The sequence below is a fragment of the Hesperophylax consimilis genome, chromosome 19, assembly GCF_061612785.1.
Source record: "Hesperophylax consimilis isolate HC1 chromosome 19, BYU_Hcon_1.0, whole genome shotgun sequence".
NCBI classification, from domain to species: domain Eukaryota; kingdom Metazoa; phylum Arthropoda; class Insecta; order Trichoptera; family Limnephilidae; genus Hesperophylax; species Hesperophylax consimilis.
This window is the reverse complement of record NC_142854.1, coordinates 32686419-32708115: the sequence shown is the minus strand read 5'-3', so window position 1 is coordinate 32708115 and position 21697 is coordinate 32686419. Positions and strand designations below refer to the sequence as shown.

Sequence of the window (21697 nt, the reverse complement as noted above, 5' to 3'; positions counted from 1 at the left end):
TTACATCCCATTTTAATTTAATTTCTTATCATTTTACTAATAAGGAATTATGTCTAATAAGAAAGTGTGTATGTAATGCTAATCAAACTAGGGACTCTTACAGAAAAAATAACAGACGCATTTACGAAGGAAACCATTATCGTCTTTGAAGTGCAGTTACAAAATTTAAGTTGCACATAGTCATATGCTGCAAAAATCGGAGGAATCCATTATTCGTGTTCTGGATGTAGTTTTAATTCAAGTAAAAAAACTTGCACATGGATTCACTCCTATATTTAAACCCGTTTTGTGTTCAGAATATAATGATCCATTTCTAGCTGTGGATATATCTGCGGAAGCATTTTGAAGGAAACCATTTTTGTGTTTGAAATGCAGATATATAATGCAAGATGCAGACTGTGTGCTACGAAAATCGGAGGAAACCATTTCATGTGTTGAGTGTAGTTTTAATCAAAGCTGAGGAGTCGCACAAACATTCAATCTCAAGTTAAAAGCTGTTTTGTCTTCCGAATGATGTGTTAAAAATTAGTTGTGGATTAATCTGCTATGGCAATTCAAAAGTAACTGTTTTACATGTTCCGAGTGAAGTTTAAATTCTGGTTTCTTTAATTACTATAAATACGGGGGGGGGGTTAGAGTTTTGTTGAAGTATTATATTATATTAGTATATCTTATTATTTTTAATTGATTTAATTAGTTACAATAATTATTAATATTTTAATATTTGAAACTGTTATTTCGTGGTGGAATTCCATTATAAATATATATAAAGAACACAATTTTAAACTTTTTTCCATTTGTTTTTATTTGACCGTGACCGGTTTCAGCCTGTTAGGGCCATCTTCAGACTGAAGATGGCCCTAAAAGGCTGAAACCGGTCACGGTCAAATAAAAACAAGTGGAAAAAAGTTTAAAATTGTGTTCTTTATATATATTTACAATAATTATTATCTAATGGCACTAAGGCAGCTATAGAATATCTAGTAACTTTAAATTTATCTACTTAGTTGTAATAATTATTATCTGATCGCAGTAATGTGTCAATAATAATAAAAAGGTTTTTATTAAAAGTGTGTCTTTTTCAAAGGAGATTGTACTTTTGACCTTCTGTATACATATAATATGGTGTAAAGCTTGTATCCACCCTCCCAAATGATTCCGTCATCTTCCCGATGCCGCATTCCACAAAAGCATGTGGCTTGTTCGGTGCATGACGGCGGAGCAAGCGGCACGTACGTTGAACGACGAATTATATTTTATTATCCAATTCTTTTTTAATATTTCAGTTTTTATACTTCTATAATATTTTTAAAAATAAAATAATGCAAGCATACTAAAAATTATCCACAACAGTATTTTTATAAAAAAATGGGTAATCATTTCCAAAACTCATAGTGTAACGCTGTGTTACAGGACGGCACGGCGATGGGGTTTTTAGCACGGTACGTTAACTGTTAAATTCAGAATGCCATTTTTTATACACTAAATTTACGAGCGTCGTAAATCCCAACCTAAAATATGAATAAACTGTTCACATAGCTTCTTTGGTTGCTAGATAATATCGGAAATTAACAGCTAATATCTATGACCTAAACTTTGGTTTCATTTAGTAACGTACGGCATTGGATCATTTGTGGGTGATTCCGATTTTGTATAAACAGATGAAAAATATTAGACAATATCTTTGCTATGGGTTCTCCATAATTTACGGAAAAATCATAAAGATGTGTTATAACTCTACTTAAGGGAAGTTAATAATTAATATTATTCATGTAAAAGAAAAGGAGGAACGAGTAAAAAAAAGAGAAGTTACTTAGTTACAAAACACTCTTAAAATTTATTTAAAACAAAAATGTATAAAGAAGGGTTAATCTTAATCTAGGTTTAATAATAGTCTTAAATTGTAATTCTTAAAGTTAATTGTCCTTTTTCTTAATCCTAAATTATTGTTCATTCAATGTCTTAAAAGTTGGGTCACGTTACGGGATAAATATGAAAAAATTGTTCAGGCACTTCCCTTTACGATGATTCTGGAACCGCGGATCTCCACGTCGCACTTATCACTGATACACAAAAGCGGCAACTTGGGCTGGTTCCGAAGGGCGGAATCAGTTCAGCCTGGGCCAAGGCTCCGAAGGGCGGAGTCGGCAGGCAGCGACTTCTGAGAGGGCAGCTTCCTGGGCGGAAGTCTGGCGACCACTCTGGCTTCCTGGGCGGAAGTTCGCGGGGTTACGGGAAGAGCCTCGGTGACCACTCCAAGGGGGAGGGCAAGAGGTTTCTCGGCGGACGCGAGATGGTGACTCCTGAGAGGCGAGAGCGTGACTGTTGAGAGCTGAATCAGTTGTATTCACCCGCGCAATCCGGCGACCGTAGCGCGCCTGTGGTGGGGTGCTGAACTATAGTGGTTCCGCTTTACACCACTTCGGTACGTTGTTTGAGTCCGTGGCGCTGGCATCGCCATTCTCACCGCTAGATTGCGCTGTCTGGCTGATTCTGATTAACTTACGGTTCAAAATCTTAATATATATTTAAGTATCTTAACATTATGCATGCATACACTTAATTAATATCTGGTTGCAATTAAATTTCTAATCTAAGTTGACAATTACTCTTACATCTAGAAGTTATTAGAACAATATTAGAATACTATTTATTTAATGTTATATATTTAAGTTAAGAAAGTGAAATGTAATTTTCTTTTAACTTAATAAATAAATAAAAATACTTAATGTAAAATATTTTAAAATTACGTTTTTTAAATATGACCTTCAAACAATTACAATTTAGCCTAGCCTTGGGCGAAGGTTTTTTTTATTGCCGGGTCGCTGGCTTAACGTTCCCATTTCAGAATTACTACTTGATGAGGGTCTAGAGATAAATCTGTCGACTAATGGGTGTATTTCTAAGTTGGCTTTCTATTTTTTTGTTGCGGGACCAGCGAAGCTATTCAGTAAATATTTAAGGTCTAATAATTCGAACTGCCGCCTCCATCTGCGTGTAAAATTACAGAGACAGATGCGGGCGCAAGTGTGCGCTTTGGTCTTTCTGTGAATTCAAGTCACGTAGATACCTAGGGACATATCAGATGCATTACTTTAAAAAAAAACTGTCCCGACTTCTTGCTCGATGAAGTTTCAAAACGATTGTTTGACACTGTGATTTTGAATATTTTTTGACAGATTTGATTTCCAAGAATCGATTGTTCAAGAATCGATTTGTCTATGACAATGAATCGACATATTTCGATGGTCAAGAATATCGAGATAAGTATCGATGATACATCGATTTTGCACATCGCTAGTCGTAATCAGTACTCGGATGGTACTCGGTCGCGGAGTTGTCATTTTGACACTTCGACATCTCAAATAAATCAGCCGCTATTCGACGCCAACGCCTATTTTACACCACGCCAGTATTTAGTCATAATCCTAAAGATCCATTATTAGGTCCATGCATATAGTCGAGAGGTTAGTGGAAAATAAAACAGAATTCTGAATACAAGTTATTGTTTCCTGTAAAATTAAAACATTTTGTTGCCTTTTAAAACAATTTTTCGTATATTTTTTTCCCGTTCAATAAAATAAATATTCCAAAATGAATCAGTTCAAAAAATATCCGGTTCCCTATGGAAATCATATCGGCGGTTCCAGTGACATCATAGGTACGGTTCCAAGTAGCATAGACAGAAATATCGTCCATCTCTTGTGGCTATGTCAAAATATTTGGCGTCTCCGTCTCGCGTGTTTTCTTGTCGCTAGTAATTATTACTACCCCATCTAATAGTAATTTCGTATGAACAAGACAATAATGGTGTTAAATTTACGTCACTTATAAGATTAATTCTATAACCAACACATTTAAAGCAAAGTTTTTTATTATTGCAGAGCTTCTTCATTTCTAGTGACGTTTCTTCGGCGGCGTTTATTAAAATATATAATGGTTCAAACAATGTAACCTTGTTTCTTTAATTCATGAACGAATATGAAATTTAATTCATAAATGAGTCTTCTATCTGTTAATTAATTTATTAATCTCTTAATTTATGGTTTCATTAGACTTAATTGATGGTTTGTAGTTAATATATATTAATTTTTTTTTACAAAAAGATGCTTTTACGAAATCCGTTTTATGTTTTGAGTCGACTAGATTTTATATTAATCTGAAGATTATGTTTGTTTTTATATATCTATTTATTGATACATTATAAGTATATTTTTATATTTATTTATTTGTTTGTTTGTTTTTTCACGCCTTGACGGCTTTTACATGCAAGGTACATAATAATTACATTTGGGAATGTAAGCCTCACTGGGTGCTTTACCCGTGCGAAAGCCCTCGTTTTACAATTTGGTTTTACAAAATTGTGTATGTAAATAAAATGGACTTAAATGGATTTAAATTACGTTAAATTAAATGAAATATTAAGAAAAGTAAATTTAGAAATATTAAATAATTAAGGCAGTTATAAAAACTGCTAAAAAAGCATTCTGAATATAATTATCGGTCCGGTTTTATATGTTTGTGTAGAGAACTTTTCTTACCGATCTTGTTTATTTTCAGCTGAGAACAATTACCATCACAAAACAAGACGCTGTCACAGCAGTGCCATGGATCTTCCCAACACAGAGAGTGTTTCCATAAAGAGTGAACCATGGTCGCAGGAAGAAGGCTCAGGTGAAATGGAGTATACAGATATACAAATCGACCTTCAAGATGTTAAGAAGGGATGTTTGCAGTATGTCGAAAATATTCAGCCAACCAGTAAGTTGCGTTGCGTATATAACAAATATTTTTCAGATGGACGCAGTCAGCACCGCTGCTTGTTTTCTATTTTCCCTCCTGTCGTCCATCGGTACTCTTGATTTTCCTTTATATTTTTGCTTTATTTAACAGGAAACTGACGAACTAAGAAAACGTTTAACTTATGATTCCCACTAGCAGTTTCTAATTTCCCTAAGTTGTTCCTCATCATATTTTATCACCAAAATGAATCATCTCACGTTCTCCCTATCAACAAAAGGTATGTGGCTCGATGCGGTTCAATGACAAAATTATCGTTCATTGGAAAAATTCAATTCTATGTTTTTCGTGTTTTTAAAAGTTTAGAATTTCAAAAAGTTTAAAGTAAACGAAAATCTTCATAGATAAAATTTTCTCCTGAACAGCTTTAAATGGTTTCATTTTAAAAATTTTGTGAAATAAATTAAATTTAAATGTACCTACCTTTTTTGCTTTTGAGTTCTTAACAAATTTTTTTTTTTCTACAGGGGCTTAAAGTTTTAAGATCTCATATTTATTATACAATGGGAATTTGTACCAACTAAAATACTGTAAGTTTATAATATGATCCAACCATAAATCCAAATAATCATAAAAATAGCACCTACGACGAATTAATGTCTTTACCCATCAATGTTTTCTTGTTTGGTTATTTCAGGTGGTATTAATGTGGATTCTGTAGCCACCAAGGCAGGAGCAGCACCCCGAGAAGATGGAGGGGGGATCCCTTATATGGAAATAGACATAGAGCTGACAGATGTTAAAAAGGAATGCTTAGAGCACTCTGGACGTGTTACAGAGACTGCTTCAGGTAAAACCGATTTTTTGTATGATTTTATTAGTTTTCATTTACATACATACTTATTGAGCTTTATACGCAATCTTTTTCAGACATGCTAACGGACCGGAAGACGCATCCTGGAGAAAAAAAATTTCATGTTCCCAGTGCAACTACTCCTGCTCATGCAATTCTGCGTTAACAATGCACGTACGCACTCATACAGGAGAAAAACCTTTTTCATGTTCATATTGCAGTTACACATCTTCTCAAAAGGGAAGTTTGAATAAGCACATTCTTACCCATACTGGAGAAAAACCTTTTTCATGTTCATATTGCAGTTACTCATGTTCTAATAAGGGAAATTTAAATCAGCACATTCTTACCCATACTGGAGAAAAACCTTTTTCATGTTCTGATTGTAACTTTTCAAGTTCTCGTAAGGGAACTTTGAAACTTCACATCCTTACCCATACTGGAGAAAAACCCTTTTCATGTTCGTATTGCAACTACTCGTGTTCTCAAAAAGGTAATATCAAAAGTCACGTGCGTACGCATACTGGAGAAAAAGCTTATTCATGTGACCATTGTAACTACTCCTGTTCAAAAAAATCATATTTACCAGTGCATTTACGCACTCATACTGGAGAAAAACCTTTTTTGTCTTCCTATTGTAATTACTCTAGTTCATGCAAATCTGATCTAAATAAGCACTTATTCACCCATACTGGAGAAAAACCCTTTTCTTGTTCGTATTGTAATTACTCGTGTTCTCAAAAAGGTAATATCAAAAGTCACGTGCGTACGCATTCTGGAGTAAAACCTTATTCATGTGACCATTGCAACTACTCCTGTAAAGATAAATCAAATTTAAATTGTCACTTACGCACCCATACTGGGGAAAAACTTTATTCATGCTCCCATTGTAACTTCTCGTGTTCAAACAAATCAAATTTCATGAAGCACCTACGCACCCATACTGGAGAAAAACCTTTTTCGTGTTCCTATTGTAATTACTGTAGTTCATTAAATCTGCTTTAAATAGGCACTTACGCACCCATTCTGGAGAAAAACCTTACTCATGTTCGAATTGTAATTTCTCCTGTTCAGACAAATCAAATTTCATGAGGCACCTACGCACCCATCCTGGAGTAAAACCTTATTCATGTTCCCATTGTAACTACTCCTGTTCAGACAAATCAAATTTAGCTAGTCACTTACGCACCCATACTGGAGAAAAACTTTATTCATGCTCCCATTGTAACTTCTCGTGTTCATTAAAATCAAGTTTTACAAGGCATTTACATACACATACAGGAAAAAAACCTCGTGTTCACTAGAGCAGTAATTTAAATGAGATGCTACTATACTATTATAAAGTAATTTAAATTGAGATTCTACCCTACCATAATACACCAATTCATTTCTTATTCTTAAAAAAATACCTTTTTGTCATTTTCTTAGCTAATAACTCACGCGGAAACCGAAAATTAACTGAAACTGACGGGCAACTCCCTGTTGCAAACTGGTTTCGAATAAAAAGCGAGCTTCTCTCACCGCCCAACTCAAGTGTACGATTTATTACCTAAGCTTGTTTAAGGGGAACGGTTGTGCGGCCCTTTTCATTCAAAACTTAAATTTGGATTTGAGCCAAAATACCCAACCAAACTGAGATTTTTTTTTAATTTGAGGCATCGTAAATATTCAGTATGGATATGTGCTAATTTATTTATATATGTTTCAAATTATAAAATATGGGCCATTAAAAAATTCGGTTTGTTACGATTTTAGAGTCATGTTTGGCACTCATTTTTGACTTAATGGTAATTACTAAAAAATTAACCTTTTCTTTCAGACTATGCACATATAATGAAATTTAAAATAAATAAATATATTTTCATCAATAATGCCATTTTTTGTAATATTAGCACTCTATTAAACCCAAAAGTAACGAGCCGCCACTGTTTACAACGCATATTCACGAGGGGACAGTCTTGTGGTATTGAGTTAAACTTTCCTAGCTATCTTCTTGTCATTTTCAAAATGTGCATATAAATTTAATTATAAACTTTTTACTTTTGTTTCCTAGATCCGACAATAGTGAGGAAAAAATAGTTCTAAATGAATATTTTTTAATGCACTGTATATTTGTTATCGAATGTTAATATGTATTTGTACTAAGAAGGGCTATACCCAGGAACGCTGGAGGGTCTACAGTCGTTCATTATAATTAAACGTAGCTTCGTTTTATTAAAATAAAGAGTGTTGACGTTTACGACCTAGGAGATAAACAATCAGTTTCCTTTTACCGTTGTTGGGATAGTGGTCTGGCCCCCCAATGTATTGTGGGCAAAAATGTCTCCAGAATCAAATTATGATGAACAAATTGATAGGTGGGTCAAATCCCAGCACTGCAAAGAATGGAAGAGGTCACTTGGAATGAGACAACCCAAAGTACTCATAAAAGGACCAGAGCAAGAAACTACTCGATTTGGACAGAAACTCTCTTAGGGAACTGATAGGACTTCTAACGGGACACTGCCATCTCAGGAGACACGTGCAGATATTGGGAGTGGAAAACACCAATAGATGCAGGAAATGTGAAGAGGATGAAGATTCTCCAATACACCTTTGATGTCAATGTCCTGCCCTGGTGGGAACTAGGCTCTAGATTGAGGTAAAATGAGAGATAGGACAATGGGCCTATGGCCTAAGTGCTCACGGGAACTATATGTAAACCGTCTCCGTCCTTAAAAAAATTCTGATGAAGACGCCGTTCTTTGTTATTTTTATCAACGAAGATGGAAGTAAGCAAGCGGTTTTCTATATATGCATGAACCTACCTGTTGAAAGTGATTGATTAAAGAGTAGATATAATGGATTAGAGACAATATCTGCAGAGTTAAGGAATATGGGGGAGTTTTATCTGGCTCTGGGCAAGATTTAGGTTCCAGTAGTTTAATACACACTGTGATGTCTGTCTCAATGTGAATCTGAGATAGTTTTAAATTTGAAATGTGTTCGTCAGAGATATCCGCTTCATACACATCCTTAAAAAAGTCTGCGAACAAATTGACAATTTCTTTCTTTGTGGCGCATAGTTTCAGGGTAGCTATTGAAAATTCAATATTCTTAAGATAAGAATTATAATAAATATTTGACAATCTTTTCGTTACTTGCTGAAAAGGATATTTAGTTTCTTTGTTAATTTTATGAGCTTTTTTTCTGTTCTATTTCTAGGTAAATGTGGTCTTCGTTAAACCATCTAGGAATATTCGACGATAATTTAAAGCTAATTGTTGGTAAACAAAATCACTTTAGTATCCCTACACTTATATGCGATGATGATAGAATATAAACATTGCTTATAATTAATACAGGGGTAGGGAACCTGCAGCCCGTGAGGCTTTTGGTGCGATTAATACGTATTACCCGGAGGTTCAAAATAAAACACATGCGGCGATGGTGGGTCCAGATTGACCAGGCTGAAATGATGAAATTAAAAGGCTTTTTAAACAAAGTAAAAAAATAATCACAATACTAGAAATATGCCCGAATGGTTGACAACATCTGCGCTGGACTGTGAGAGACAAAGACGGAAGGACAGAGCAAGAGATATGCTGTTTCGTCGGCTGCTCGAATTCAACTGAGAAGAAATGGAATTTTTGCGTGTTTTTATACACATTTATTCTAATAACTTTTTTAAAACCAGTCCGATTTTAATCATTTTTCAGTCGAAATGTGGGTAAATATTTGATGAAAGAATAGACAAAAGGGAATCAGCCTAAACGAGATATTTGCGGCAAAATCTTTTGTTTAAAAAACACTGGGTCAAATCAGACCCATCACCGGAGTCGAGGTGTTAATGAGTTTTGTATCATGACCTGATGTTTCAGACACACTCTTAAGGCATTATTGCAAAGAGCTGGCCAGTACTTCTGTATGCACCTACGATACTATTAAGCAATTTTATTGGCGTTCGAACATCCCATTTTAATTTAATTTCTTATCATTTTACTAATAAGGAATTAAATGTGTAATAAGAAAGTATGTATGTGATGCTTGATATGTCCCTAAGTATTTACATCACTTGAATTCACAGAACGACCAAATTGAACACGTGCGCCCGCAAATGTTTCTGTAATTTTACACGCAGATGCAGGCGGCAGTTTGCGTTATTAGACCTTAAATATTTAATACAGAATGGCCGGCAACCGCCATAAAAAAATTAGAAAGCCAACCTAGAAATACACCAATTAGTCCAAAGATTTAGCTCTAGACCAATGATACTCAACCTTCTTCTTCTGCGGGCCACATTCATATGTTTGTAAAGCTACGCGGGTCGCAACACTATACTAGTATCAGTGTTCTAATGAACTCGCTAAAATCCAATAAAATAAAATTAAGCTAAATTCTAATGAAATTCACGGGGGGGGGGGGGTTGTTACAGAACTTCGCTGAAAAAAAATTCCGCACAGTCAAAAACATCGTATGTGATTCCCCACAACAATTTTTCGAAATCCATGGGGCTGGGGGGGGGGGGGGGGTAGCTTCGGAATTCCATTTCGAAAAATTCCTCACATTTTCCCGGTCGCAAAAAATATTATATCAAATACCGGTCACAAATACACATCAAAATTACCCATCGAATATACCGGTCAAAAATAGCTACTAAAAATACCCATAAAAAATACTGTCGGCAAATCACAAAACGTCAAAATGAAATGTCATAAATTGGGCAAAATTAAACGACAAAATAAAAAGACGGCATTAGTGTATTTTTTTTACTATTATTATTGGTGATTTGGCTGATTTAAATAACTTGTTTTTAAAGTAGCCTAATATTTTAGATTTTTTCGTTGCCGATTCTCGTTTTGAGTAGCCTAAATGGCGATAAATCGCCTTCGTTGGCAACACTGACTGGTATGACAAAAAATATCATGAAACCCACCACCCCCGTTTTTTTGGCAATACTGTGACTGTGACGCATTTAAAGGGACTGGGACACGCCCAAGCGGCTTGATATCAAGCACGTAGTTTTTTTTGTCTATTGTTGTCTATTGTTGTCTATTATTGTCTATGCTTAGCGGCTTGACAGCCCGCATCAAGCGGGTGCGCCTGTTCTCACATTGCCGGAGGATTGGTCGGAGGCGGCTATAATTATAACATGCTCATTAGGGTGGAACACTTTTGTATGAAAAAATTTTTTTTTTCGAAATTCGAATTGGAATACCAGGGAAAAGTTGCTTTATGTAATTCTAAATAACAGTTCTCAATTTGGAACTTCTAGCTCGACATCTTGAGGTCCCGCCAGAGACTTGAAATTTTATTTTTTAAGTTTTTATAGACGTTTTGTATTAAACACCCTATAAACAAAATAATAAGTAAATATAATATGTTATGCATGAAATGATAAAATAAAAGTAGATTTTAATTAATAAAAACATTTATTTCAAAATTAAACACAGATTAAGAAAGTTATGTTGCTATGAATAAAATCATTTTTTATAGCACAAAACCATTTTTAGGTTCAAACTTTGGCATGAGTTTTCGAGATGCTAATTTAGATTTTATGATTCCCTCTCGTCTTATCTTGTCGAATGCACTTAGAACTGCTTCTGTCACAACTTTTACAAATCTTTCCACAGCCTGGGTATGGCAAGTCAGTCTCATAAACTTCAACAATGTATCTTCTCCATTTTCAATAAGATCTTGTAACTGACCATCGGAAATATTAATCAGTATTGAGAGTTCGTATATATTTTGTTGCCAGTCAATCATGTCTATGTAAGAACATGCATTTAAGTTCACTTTTGGCACCTCAAAAATGCGCGAAACAGATTTTTTATTAACTTGACGAGCCTTTTAAATGCGTCTTGCAGCGAGTTCTCTAATGTGCTTACATGAATCTGTTATCATACTCAACAACAAGTTTTCTGGATGAGCGAAGTAACTGTTACAAATTATAACAGGGTCCACTATCACTAACAACTCGTTGGACAAATATCTAGTGCTGTTAATGAGCTTCCATAAATGATTTGAACCATCTTTGCAGGATGAATATGTTTTGATAGTAAACCAGACAGGAGCGTATGATTATACGAAAAACGTTGCTAAAGTCACAAGATTTTGTTGTGGATTTTCTGCAGAAATATTCAAATGCAGTATGCGATTAGCTCTTGTCAACCAGCGGGCATGGGGTAGTTTACCTGAGCTTCTCTTTAATAAATCCAGGAGACCAGGATCCATTTATGACAGCAGTAGTAATTTCTTGTAAATATTTCTGGTCTGTACTGAGATCTGTGGATATTTGTGGAGGTAGTTCACCTTCTATCTTCTCAAAGTTAGCCAACGGCAGCGTCTCGCATATCTCTAATGCTTTACCAATTTGACCTGCAAATGATTTAGGTCCTGCAGTAGGGCCATCCAAATAGGTAAACAAATGCCTCAATGGTAACTCATTGGAGTGTAAGAGACAAATTATCCATTGCAATGGTCGAGATTGTCTGTTTTCCCTGTATTTGTGTGTTTTTCCATCACAGCCAACAGCCATTAAAACATCTAGTGATATCTTTTCAGTCGTTTAAAATCTGTGGATAGCTCTTTCAATATTTCTTTCACTGCCCGATGTTGGAACCCCATACCCGACATAAACAGTACCTGGTTCTTTTATAATCGAAATATTTTCCTCTTGTACAATCACTCTAAGCCTCTTCGATCTTTTTAAAACAGTTTTAGCCGTCTTGTCTTTCCTTCCATCGAAATATAATGAAGGAATTTCTGTTACTCTTTCTTCGGTTAAAATTTGCTCGCGTCTCATTCTGCCTTATTGTTCTTAGTTTCATCCTATCTATTATGCCTCATTTCTTGTTTGAGAGTACGTAATCTTCTATTTAGCATTTTTTTACTATGGATAAGATCAGTTCTTCCTAAAGCCATTAGTCAGTTAGTGCGTTGGTCTTCTTAAAACATTTGTTCCTCTTTTGGAACTTTTTTTTCTCTCAAACAAGTACAGCTTACAAATTCTTGACATTTACTTGCAGCTATGTCAAAAATCTTTCTATTCTGTACTCTGAACTCTTCTAACTTTTCTTCCTTAAGTTTCTTCAAAGACTTTTTCAAATTATAACACTTCGAGTGATAACTTTTTAGTAACTGTAAGATTATTTTGTGTGTGACAATTGGAATCGAAGATTTTATCCACAATTCTTCAATTTTCGTTCAAACTACTACGGCAATTTCCAAATACGTAGGTTTTTTTGTTGTGTTATTCCTTACTTTTAAGTCTTGTCTAACCCATTCGTAGAATTTCATCACATTTTCATACGTAGGTAGGATATTCTCTTTCAACTCTGCACTTACACCAAATATCGGACATTTTAAATTTTGTCTTCTAGAAATCAGTTTAATTCACTTAAAAAACGTTTATCAATAAGTACTCGTGAATATAATTGACGCGCGACCTTTCACCTGAGACAATTATCGACAGTAGTTTAAACAAAATAACTGCATTTCGTAGATTGTCAGGTGCCGCTCTCCGCTTTGTCCCGCACTTTGCACCAGCTCTGTTACAGCGCCAAAGTATATTAAAATAAAGAAATATTTGATTGCAATAGCTAGTTAACTATATTTGAATATGTTTTTAAATAAAATAAACCTATTTTAATAAATTCTGTACTATTTTATAGGCCGCGCAAATATCCCCTAAACTGTAGTTTTTGTAAATGTTCGATGTCTTGGCGGGGGCTCTTACCGTTGTCTGATATTTTTTATATTTTTAATTGAGGTAATTGATGGCAATTGGCAACTTAATCCAACTATTCCAAATCAGAATTAGAAAAAAAAAATTTCGTTCCGCCCTAGCTCATCAAACTAGGGACTCTTAGAGATAAAATTTGTAACGAACTGATATGTTACGTCCGTCACAGAGTACCTACCAAAAAATGGGACTGCGAGAATTCTAGCCAGGCTTAATTTACGGAGAGGAGATTTCCAAAGACAAACCCGGGCTTCAGTCTTCAACATCCCATTTTAATTTAATTTCTTATATTTACTAATAAGGAATTAAATGTGTATGTAATGCTAATTAAACTAGGGACTCTTACAGATAAAATAACAGACGCATTTACGAAGGAAACTATTCTCGTATTTGTAGTGCAGTTACAAAATTCAAGTTGCACATAGTCATGTGCTGCAAAAATCGGAGGAATCCATTATTCTTGTGCTGGATGTAGTGTTGAATCAAGTTAAAATCTTGCACATGGATTGACTCATAAATTAAAAACCAGTTTTGTGTTCAGAATATAATGATCAATTTCTAGCTGTGGATATACTATCTGCAGAAGCATTTTGAAGGAAACAATTTTCGTGTTTGAAGTGCAGATATAAAATGCAAGATGCAGACTGTGTGCTTCACAAATCGGAGGAAACCATTTCATGTGTTGGGTGTAGTTTTAATCAAAGCTGAGGAGTCGCACAAACATTCAATCTTAAGTTAAAATCTGTTTTGTCTTACGAATGATGTGTTAAAATTTCAGTAGTTGATTAATCTGCTGTAGCAATTATAAAAAAAACTGTTTGCATGTTCCGAGTGAAGTTTAAATTCTAGTCTCACCGTAAGCTGCAAAATTCCGAAGAAATCCATTGGTAATTATTAGGGATCGCAGGCCACGCTTAATACCATTTTTTTTAAATAAAACCATTTTATTGAACATAATTTCTATAAAAGAAAACTATCTGCATCAGGGAAATTTTTAATTTTAGCTTTCTAATTTTTGATTATGTTTAAAGCTTTTGTTATATGAGATGAACGCCAAAATAATTTATGTTGATGACATTTTCTTACGTTGGTATTCCTGATAACGAGTGACTAGAAGCGATGTTATTACCATTTACTAGATGAAAATAAGGTAGGTATTATTTAGGCGGAATTTGAAATGAAAAAAAAATAAATAAAGAAAGAGTGATGTTATGGAAAATCTGTCAATTCACATCAGATTCGATTTTACGTCGGTAGAGTTCAATATTTATCTTTACAGCCGCGAACACGTGGCTTTATATTTTTTCGCGAAGAACTTTAGCAAGCAACTTTTTTGATCCTTGATGAAATTACGTATAGGCTTGCGATGTTTGACAACTGTCAAACATCTTGGTGATGTGCCTGGTCTCTCTCTTTCTGTTACACAAGACCTTATAGTAGATAGCGAGATGTCAAAGGGGTAGGAAAGTTTCGATTTTACTTTACCCTTTAGTCTACCACTAAAACTTTCTAACTGCACTCGGAACGCGAGAATAATTTCCCCCGAGTTGCGTCGACAGATGAGTCCGCAAATGAAACATTAGCTACGGTTTCAAATGTGTTTCAAGACCAGACTGAAGTTATGTGCCCCTGTTCGCTTCTCTACGGGGTCCCAGGATTTTTAAATAGCTAATAAGGTGGGGGGTTGATAGAGTTTTGTTGTGAGAATTATATTAAATAAGTGTATCTTATATCTTTAAATTTATCTACAAAATTACAATATTTATATCTGATCGCAGTAATCCAGCAATAGTAGGTATATCTTGTAATTTTAACTTTACCTACTTAGTTACAATAATTATAATCTAATCGCAGTAATGCATCAATAATAAAAAGGTTTTTTTTATTAAAAGTGTGTGTTTTTCAAAGGAGATTGTACTTTTGACATTCTGTGTATAATATGGTGTAAAGCTTGTATCCACCCTCCCAAATGATTCCGTCATCTTCCTGATGCCGCATTCCACAAACGCACGTGGCTTGCTCGGTGCATGACGGCGGAGCCAGCGGCACGTACTTTGAACGACGAATTATATTTTATTATCCAATTAATGATTCTTTTTTAATATTTCAGGTTTATTGTCGAAATTTTTAAAAAATGAATTAATGCAAGCATACTAAATTAAAAATGATTGTCTCAGACTGTGGTTACTGATTTTGAATAATATTTGACAGATTTGTTTTCCAAGAATCGATTCGTCTATGATAATGAATCGACATATTTCGATGGTCAAAAATATCGAGAAAATAATATAATATTTGGCTAATCTATATAGCGCCGTTTTCGTGAGAAATCACCTTAAAAGTATCGATAATTCATCGATTATGCCAATCGCCGGTCGTAATCAGTACTCGGTCGCGGAGTTGTCATTTTGACATTTCGACTTCTCAAATAAATCAGCCGCTATTCAGCGCACCTTTTTTAAACCACGTCAGTATTTTTGTCATGAAACTAAAAATCCATTATTAGGTCCATGCATATAGTCAAGAGGTTCGTTGAAAATAAAACAATTCTGAAAACAAGTTATTGTTTCCTGTAAAATTAAAACATTTTGTTGCTTTTTAAAACAATTTTTCATATATTTTTTCCCGTTCAATAAAATAAATATTCCAAAATGAACCAGTTCAAAAAATATCCGGTTCCCTATGGAAATCATATCGGCGGTTCCAGTGACAGCAGAGGTACGGCTCCAAGTTACATAGATAGGAATTTCGTTCATCTCTTGTGGCTATGTCAAACAGTGTTGCCAACGAAGGCGATTTATCGCCATTGAAGATGTAGTGAAATACTATGAGTGGACGAGACATCAACTGAAATTGCAATTAGAAACTGCAAAAGAACCAATTTTTGGCGAGATAGCAGACATAGTAACGTCGAGAATTGAAAATATATGGCAAACGGCATCTATTCGTACAGTGACGCGAACAAGGATCATTCAAATGTTGAAAGCATATCATCTAAAGTGCAAAAATCTACTCAAATCTATCAAGAGGCTCTCCCCAGACGAGTTAAATAGTTTTCAGCAAAGAAGTAAGATACTTTTTGATATTTCAGCATGCAAGTGCAAAGAATTCGCTCAATGTATCTGTCCTAAGGATAAAAAGGTTCCTAAACGAGAGCAAACTTTTTTGACCGATCAAAGAACGTCTCGGATAATGGTAATCAGCGGAATCGACGTAACTGCTACAAAGAACATGCAAAAAAACTCTAAAAAGGAACCATGAACGAGAAAATCGCCGAAACACATCCTTAAGCACTTCAACGTTAGCTGATTTAAATGATAGTATTTCTTCAGCGACATCATTAGAGACAGAAAAATCTGATTGTTCCATGATCAAAGGCGTTATTAAAAAGAAAATCAAAAAATCGACGCTTAATTTTCCTACATTATCGAAGACATGTGATAGGTATGGAGTGTCTGACAGAGCAGCAGCAGCAATAGCATCATCTGTTTTGTTCGACATTGGGTCTGATGTTGAGGTCATTGATCGGCACAAGTTACGAAGAGAGAGAACTAAAACTAGAGAAAAAATAACGGAAAATGCAACAATTACAGAGCTCTTGGCCTTATACTTTGACGGGAAAAAAGACAAAACTTTGAATATTGTTAAAAAGGGCGGTAAATGCTCAAAGTCAAAGTTTACGCACCGTCTTGGCTCTCAATTAAAAATAAACCATCACGCAAAGATGGCACGCGTCATCTGTTCAATATCATTAAGGCCTCCAGATACCTGCCAGAAACTCTAAAAAAAATTATAGATCCTGTTATCCAAAGAAACGGCTACTTTGCGCATCCTGAAGGGATTCTACTTGCGATGATAACAGATGATAAAAAAACATGTTAGAGAGCTGGCAGCCCGCCGCATACTAAAAGCACGCAGTACAACCTCCAACACCTAGATTGTTTCAAATGCCATTGATAGATTTCAATGCTTCCACATATATTGATTTAATAAATTGGCAGGAAAACTTAACCGAACCACCGATTTTGAAAAACTTATCGGACCAGGAAATTCAGAATATCGTGGAATCTGGTGGCGAAAGCGAACTATTGTTTATAAGGCTTCCCTGCCATACTCAAGCTGTTGAAAGAGCTGTAAAGAATACGACAGAAACTTCCATTTCTCAGTGCACAAGAAAGTCGCGACTAGGTTCCATAAATGCCAAGCTGGAATCGCGGAACAAAATGCCTAAATTTGAAACTAAAAAGGATTTTAAACCTCAATAATAAATGTATATTTTTTCAAGTTTGTTTCAAATTTCAAGAGCTGTAAAGACTACGACAGAAGCTTCCATTTCTCAGTGTACAAGAAAGTCGCGACTAGGTGATGCCAGGCTGGAATCGCGGAACAAAATAGCTAAATTTTAAACTAAAAAAGGATTTTAAACCTAAATAATAAATGTATAATTATGTTTCAATTTTTTTTTTAGAGCGATGCCTTAATAAACATCTTAATATATATTGTTTATCATTTAACACCTACTTACCTCTAAATTAATCATAATGTATCGCCTTATAAACTTTTAACTTTTTTACCCTAATTTTCAATTTTTGGGGTCACTGCGGAGGCAGAGTATCTTAATTAAATGAAATGAAAAATCACACGTATTTTTATTTTAACATAAGGCACAAATCCCCCCTCTTAGAACTCTGAATCGTAATTTTTTTTTCATACATCCGTGCTCCAAGCTAAATTACGCATGAGACGTTAAAATACAATCAGCCAATCACGGGCCGTTTTCATTTTGTCAGTATTTGATCGTTTTTTAAATCAATAATTTTGAATGAAAACAAAAAAAAACAAACATTTTTAGTACTATGATTAAAATCAGACAAATGATCTATAAATATTCCATACATTTTCAACAGAATCACTCGTTTGTGGAAATACCCCATTGACGCAGAAAACATGTTACCTTTGAGGAAAACGACACAGTTTGGAGACGCTACAACACACTCTCACAAGGTGCTCTGTACTTCTCTGCAAAACTAGCCCCTCGCTTTGTTAAGGCAAAAGTGTTGAGGAAAATCTCAGATGTGGTATACACCCTATCGGACGCCTCTGGTAAACACATCGGCAACTACCACGTGAAAGATATTGTCAAACTAGGAAGTGTGGACACAATAGACACCACCTTCACTAGGTTACCACCACCACAACAAACAAACTTACGGCTCTAGCCTAGTCCCACGAGATTTGGCCCTCGTGCAGACAACAGCATGTCTTAACACGTTAGTTTCATATAAAAACTAACATTTCGATCTCTGCATGGTAACCCTCTCTTTTTTCCAAAACACAGAAGGATCTCAACTTCCTGACCCAAATTTGTTATTCTGTTGTACTTTATTTAGACTTAAATAGCATTAATTTGCCTTGTCAAATACACCGAGCCAGGTCACTCATATCAAGTCATCCTGTGTCTCTAGGTGCCTTTTGTATAAAATTTGTAACATATAAAGTTCACAACATTCGTGTTTGTGTCAATTCTGGCAACACCAAGTGTGTTTCCTAGCTTTTTTGTTTGGTCATTTTAAGTAGGTAAAACCCAATCAGGTCTTAAATAAACCACTACAAACCCTTTTTTTGTAAGCAAAGAGTTAGTACAACCAAGTAGGTCTCTTTTGCTATATTTGTGTCTTGTGTAAGACATCCTTGTAGGCACATGTCATTATTGCCAACACAACGCATAAACCCAACCAAAGGTTATGCCATCGTCATTTTGTCTTTTTGATAATACCAATAGCCACAACTTCGTTTATGACATTGTGTATGTATCATATTTTTTCCGGTATTGAAATTGTACTTTTTTTTAAATATTAAACGTTGGTATGTTGTTTTCATGATACATGAGAATGTTAAAATATCCACCATGAGACGAGGGATCGTTATAAAATCTAACACTATACATGAGAATGTTAAAATATCTACCATGATACGAGAAGCTCGTTATAATTAATTTTTTTACTGGCTAACATACGCTGTGGCCAAAGAGATAATTTGTTCCATTAAATGGTTATAAATATCTAATGTTGTACCGTCCTTTCAATACTAGGGTTCTTTCGTAAATCGTTCAATTTTACATGAGACGTGGAGACGTCATAATACTTACCATGATTCGTGCGAACGATGCAATATCTTGTTGTTTTCTTTAAATAAATTGACACTATGTACTTGTTCTACCGGACGTAGATCATTTTTACCCCGACTTGTCGCACTTAATCGGGACCTTTTGTTAAAAATCATCACACTGAAGGAAATTTCCTTCACTGTAGTGAGATTTTTTTGTTCTGCTCAACAAACATGAAGCTGTGCATTCAGCAATTTTTCGGTTATTGATACCTGTGGACTTCTTGTCAGCGTACTCAAGAATCATCCACTATTCATTGACCATGGACTAGCCATCAGCTTCACTTTTGGTTAAGAGGTATCGTGTCGTGGGAGGTCAAACGGGACATTGACACAAAAACACCTAACTCGTTGTCTGGGAGACGAATAAGAAAACTCCCAGGTTTGTGAAATTTGAGCAAGGGTCCATCATGTTCTTATAAACTGTAGAAGATTAAAAAACGACCCCTAATCTTTCACCAAATACACGTGAAAGTTTAGATTGTTATTACTGTGTATTTTCCCTCACCTTTTCATCAAATTCATGTATATTTGTAAAGAGTCAGGAAATTTGCTGGTTGATATATTTCGTCCTCACATAGAGATCGAATTGGGAATTAGCTCAGTCACCATCAATTTTCGCTGCTCAACCCTCCATCCTTCACCCTTTCATCAAATTCGTGTATATTTGTAAATATTTGTAAATATTGTATTTCTCACATAGAGATCGAATTGGAAATCAGCCCAATCACCAACAGACCTGCTCGCTCAACTCCATGTATGTTTTTTTCATCCCTCATTATCCCTGAGGTTAAGTTCATGAATCTGAAAAGTGAAGTGTATAGCGTAAGACAATCGTCTGTCTGTAAGACAATCTTTATTCATGAAATTCACTTCAAATAATCTCTCCTTTTCACCCCATTCTAAGGTAATCAACACACATATCTTGTAATTTTGAAAGTGGTAAGTTGCTATCGCTCAAGCGCTAACACCGGCCAGTGAAGGCCAACTTCTTTCAGAAACTTGGTGTTACTACTGTACAACCACCTACCTATACCTTGTATTTGCTTTTGATACAACAGTATCAAATAGGTAACCTCACGCCAGTCGTGATACTTTTTGTCTTCCCAAATCTCGGGATACCCACAATGTAGTCAGCATATCGATTCTCTCTCTTCTCTCTAACCAACTACGTTTTTTTTTGTCTTTCGTCTCTTCTTTTGAACACAAATTGTTTCTCTCCAAACGTTTTTGCAGCATTGGTCTACCAGGCAGGTAAACTTCAAGGATTTTGGCTCTAATAATAACCTGTCCCTGGATTAAAAAGAATACCAGCAGCCCTCCTCATCACCTGCAAGCTGAGCTTCACTTTATTGCCGCCTTCACTTCCATCATTCACATCTCTCCAATCTATGCGTACCAAAAACACCCGACCGCACCCAAATTAGGTGTGAGTCGTGCGTGCAGTTGCAAATCAAGTTGTCTCACCATTCAAACAATATTAAAAAAACCAACCTCCGAGCATGTCAGCTCAGGGTTAGTTATGTTCCTGCCAAACCACTTGCCGTTGTGCAAATCAACCATTTGCCGTTTTGCAAATCAACCACTTGCCGTTGTGCAAATCAACCACTTGCCGTTTTGCAAATCAACCACTTGCCGTTGTGCAAAGCAACCACTTGCCGTTTTGCAAATCAACCACTTGCCGTTTTGAAAATCAACCACTTGCCGATGTGCAAACTCAACATAATAGCCATTGTGCGCTTAAACCATCAATCAACTTACTGGTATTACTCCATGTTATTACCAACTCCATTTCACCTTGACAACCACCGCCCCACCACATCAGCATAATGGAATTCATGCTGGTACGACAACAGAACCCGGATGCTTCTCGACCTCCGCAACAACTTCTCTCAACCACAACCAAGAAGCACAGTTCAATTTCTAAGGCCCTAGTGAATACTTGAGTGCAATCTCAAATGGGTCAAGTTACAGTGAAAGTGTAACTTCATAACTTCAGTGAAATTACGTCCACTTGGTACTTTACGAAAACACTACGCTCTTTAAACTTAGCTTACAGACCAATGAAATTTTAGAGTCCTTTTTTTCAATCGCATAACCTTGAATGTTTTCTCACCATTGCATAACCATGTATTTTTTTTCTTTTTTCAAATCAACACTGCAATTTACTCTCTACTTCTCTCACAACAAGGTAAAAAGGATTTTTCTGCGCCTTT

At 35.4% G+C, this 21697-nt stretch overlaps 1 protein-coding gene across 2 annotated transcripts; it reads left to right on the top strand.

The window, feature by feature from the left end:
• Window positions 1–3328: 3328 nt before the first annotated feature.
• Window positions 3329–6064, top strand: LOC149415163 (uncharacterized). Of its 2 annotated transcripts, none has more exons than XM_089642857.1 (4): window positions 3329–3467; window positions 4561–4761; window positions 5438–5590; window positions 5671–6064. In XM_089642857.1, exons 2-4 carry the CDS (start codon window positions 4608–4610, stop codon window positions 5757–5759), a joined length of 396 nt encoding a protein of 131 aa, XP_089498983.1. In that variant the 5' UTR covers window positions 3329–3467; window positions 4561–4607; the 3' UTR covers window positions 5760–6064. The 2 variants fall into 2 exon arrangements, with proteins under 2 accessions (XP_089498983.1, XP_089498984.1); XM_089642858.1 differs by lacking the exon at window positions 3329–3467 and adding an exon at window positions 3879–3950.
• The last annotated feature ends 15633 nt before the right edge of the window (window positions 6065–21697 follow it).

Excerpts from the sequence above, each read along its gene's own strand:
- LOC149415163 (XM_089642857.1), top strand. The coding sequence starts at position 4,608 with ATGGATCTTCCCAACACAGAGAGTGTTTCCATAAAGAGTGAACCATGG. Across the intron at positions 4,762-5,437 it reads CGAAAATATTCAGCCAACCA|GTGGTATTAATGTGGATTCT; the intron begins GTAAGTTGCGTT and ends TGGTTATTTCAG. Across the intron at positions 5,591-5,670 it reads TGTTACAGAGACTGCTTCAG|ACATGCTAACGGACCGGAAG; the intron begins GTAAAACCGATT and ends AATCTTTTTCAG.